Source organism: Cyprinodon variegatus, unplaced genomic scaffold (assembly GCF_000732505.1).
Source record: "Cyprinodon variegatus isolate N-32 unplaced genomic scaffold, C_variegatus-1.0 Scaffold1531, whole genome shotgun sequence".
NCBI classification, from domain to species: Eukaryota; Metazoa; Chordata; class Actinopteri; order Cyprinodontiformes; family Cyprinodontidae; genus Cyprinodon; species Cyprinodon variegatus.
In genome coordinates, this window is record NW_015151984.1 from 29,947 (window position 1) to 32,574 (window position 2,628).

At 39.4% G+C, this 2,628-nt stretch overlaps 1 protein-coding gene across 2 annotated transcripts in view; it reads left to right on the forward strand.

Annotated features, from left to right (window-relative positions):
- Positions 1-2,250, forward strand: part of cdan1 (codanin 1) — a 19,596-nt gene extending 17,346 nt beyond the window's left edge. Inside the window, exons 24-28 of one of the 2 annotated variants that reach the window (XM_015403632.1) lie at positions 159-266; positions 346-409; positions 502-710; positions 1,415-1,522; positions 1,606-2,250. In XM_015403632.1, the coding sequence (XP_015259118.1) occupies positions 159-266; positions 346-409; positions 502-710; positions 1,415-1,522; positions 1,606-1,728 (612 nt within the window). In that variant the 3' untranslated portion in view covers positions 1,729-2,250. The remainder of the gene's footprint in view (positions 1-158; positions 267-345; positions 410-501; positions 711-1,414; positions 1,523-1,605) is intronic. The other variant, XM_015403633.1, reaches the window with a different exon arrangement.
- Positions 2,251-2,628: the final 378 nt, after the last annotated feature.

A 2,628-nucleotide genomic window follows, 5' to 3' on the forward strand; every position in this document is an offset into this window, starting at 1 on the left:
AAAAAGGGAAGAAATGTCAAGAATTCAGATTATATTTTGCTCTTGCTTGAAATCTTCCAATTTAATTTAAATAACCCTGCTTATCTTACCTGCTGTATCTCTATCTGGCTGTTTTCTGACTTGAATGTAAAATGATCTGGAGTTTCTTTCTTATTTAGGAGATCCTGAGCATCGCCGTGGGCCCCAGGACAGATGAGGAGCTGCCGACAGGCTCTCAGCTCAGAAGACAACTTCAAAGAGTCAGAAACACGTTAGAGTGCAGAAAGGTATAGAAAACAATTGTTAGCAACATATCAGTGTTGCATGTGGATAACACTCTTTTTTTCACGTGTCTTTCTTGATTAGTTCTTAAGCGCTGTGTCAGAGCAGATGCTTCAGAACTGTACAGTGCTGCTCGCCTGCAAGCTGGGTAAGAGGTTATAGACTGTAATCAGGCTTTATTACAGAGGCATGAGCTGTACCTTATGATGTATCTCTCTGTTGTTACTTGTGCCTGTTTAGTGTCTGGAGAGCTGCCATTGCGTTCATCATGGGGCAGCAGGCATGGAGGGGTTGCTGTAGATCCCAGCGCCGGGTCAGAGCCTTCTGTGTCAGAAATTCTGGAGCAGCTTGCCGAGCTGTGGGAGGGAGGCTGCGGCGCCTCTGCTCCCCTCCACCAGCTCTTCACCCCGATCACTGTAGCTGCTGTGCTAAAGGCCAATGACACAGAGGTATGATCAACTATGCTGTGCTGAGTTACACACTGCATTCTGGTGGCTTTTTACAGCTTTTTTATGTTACATCTGGGTTTTTCTTTTAAATACTGTATTACCTTCAGATACCTTATAAATTAATGATCCTAAAGCCAGAATAATCTTTGCATATGCACTTGGAAAACAAAGACATTTACGTTTAGAGACACGTCTCATGGTCTGGTGAACAAATGTGAGCTTTGTTTACATCACACTCACAACAAGCCTCTTGTTGATAAATATTCTGGGTAGTTTTGGCTTGGATACAGGATGCATATATGCAAAAATGCCAACGGTTAAGTACAGTGAAGGATGACTGATGCTGTGGGCCAGTTTCTCTTTCAAGTGCATGGCATAATGAAGTTTTTGAGATACCAGGAGATTTTAGATGGGAATATTTTAGAAGCAGCATTGATGCCTATAAATAAATCACTGGTGATTCTGTTTAAAAGTTGTTGCATATATTTAATTTTAATTGAGATTATGCTCTTAGAAATGTAATTTAATGCATCCTTTGCTAAGGGACCGATATGTATGGTTGATGCTCTTTAATATGCATCTAATCCCTGGGTTGTAAACTGCAGCTTATTTCATTCAATCTACCTTATCAGCCCTCAGTTTGATTTGATTATTTTGAGCTTGTAGAATTAAATTAACAAATTGTCTTGATGTATTCTTTTTAGAAGAAGAACTACCTGTTCCTTGTTAGAAAGCTGGTTAACAAAGGAATACTGAGTGAGGAAGAAGTCCTATCCTATTGGAAGAAGCTAACAGACCTGACCTTGCCAACGGTAAGATTCCACCGTTGATTTTGACTCCTGCAACCAATTTGGCTTGTTTCTTTGATAATGATCCTACTTCTAACTATTTTCAGGAGCTGATTGAGAATTTCCAGCTGCAGTCACAGAGTATTGAACTCTCTCTGCCTCTGACTGAGATGCAAATGTGCTTTGAGAAGCTGCAGCCATCGCATCAGACAATAGAGGGAGCAACCTGACAGCAATACCTGCTTGTATTCCACTAACAACGTTAAGGGCCACCACCTCAGTGTCTTATCTGTGCATGTTTTCTCCAAAACTTTAGCCTTTTAAAGTTTCACCATCTGAAGTCACAAAATGATCTTCTCTTAAACTTAGATTTAACTGACCAAATGCTCCTGTCATTTATGGCTATTGAACCATGAATCATTTCTCATCTTGAAGCTGTATCTGAAAAACATGATTGTTTTATTCCAGAAAAATGTTTGCCTTCCAAACTCTTTTTAAGTGAAACGTAAACCTCAACATTTCAAATATTGCTGTTTTTTTATGTAGTAAGTTCAGTTTAAGCGACAGTTAGTTTAGCACTTTCACTTGTTGCCTTTGATCACATAAGGAGTTATGTGTCTTATTTCATGAACGCATTTAACGCGTTTGTGATAGCTATTGTTCATGTTGAACTGTGATGTATTCCTAGAATCTTATAAACTGAAAGATTTTAATGTGTTGGCAAAGAATGAAGTTATTAATAAAGATTTATTTCATTGTGCAGCAGCTTGAGTTAGGTGTCTTCTTTTAATCATAAATGTTTCCCAACTTTCCATTTAATAGTGTCTTAAAAACTCAGATCTGCTTTAACCCCTTGGTCCAGGCGGGCCCGGTTAGCAGCCCAGCCGACACCTCTTCATGTTGATCCAGTTATAGAAATGGCCAAAACAGAGTCCCATGATGTTTCATCCACATGCCTTTCAAACTGCCGCTTTAAAATTTCAAAAAGGTGTTTCAAAATATTATCAAATACTTTTTGTTTTATAGCTGTGTAAACAAATCTGACATGTGCGGGATCAATGCAACAGCAGGTATTAATTTTTAGCCCCACCCCCTAATGGCCGGCATCATTGGAAACTAGAGGCTAAGAC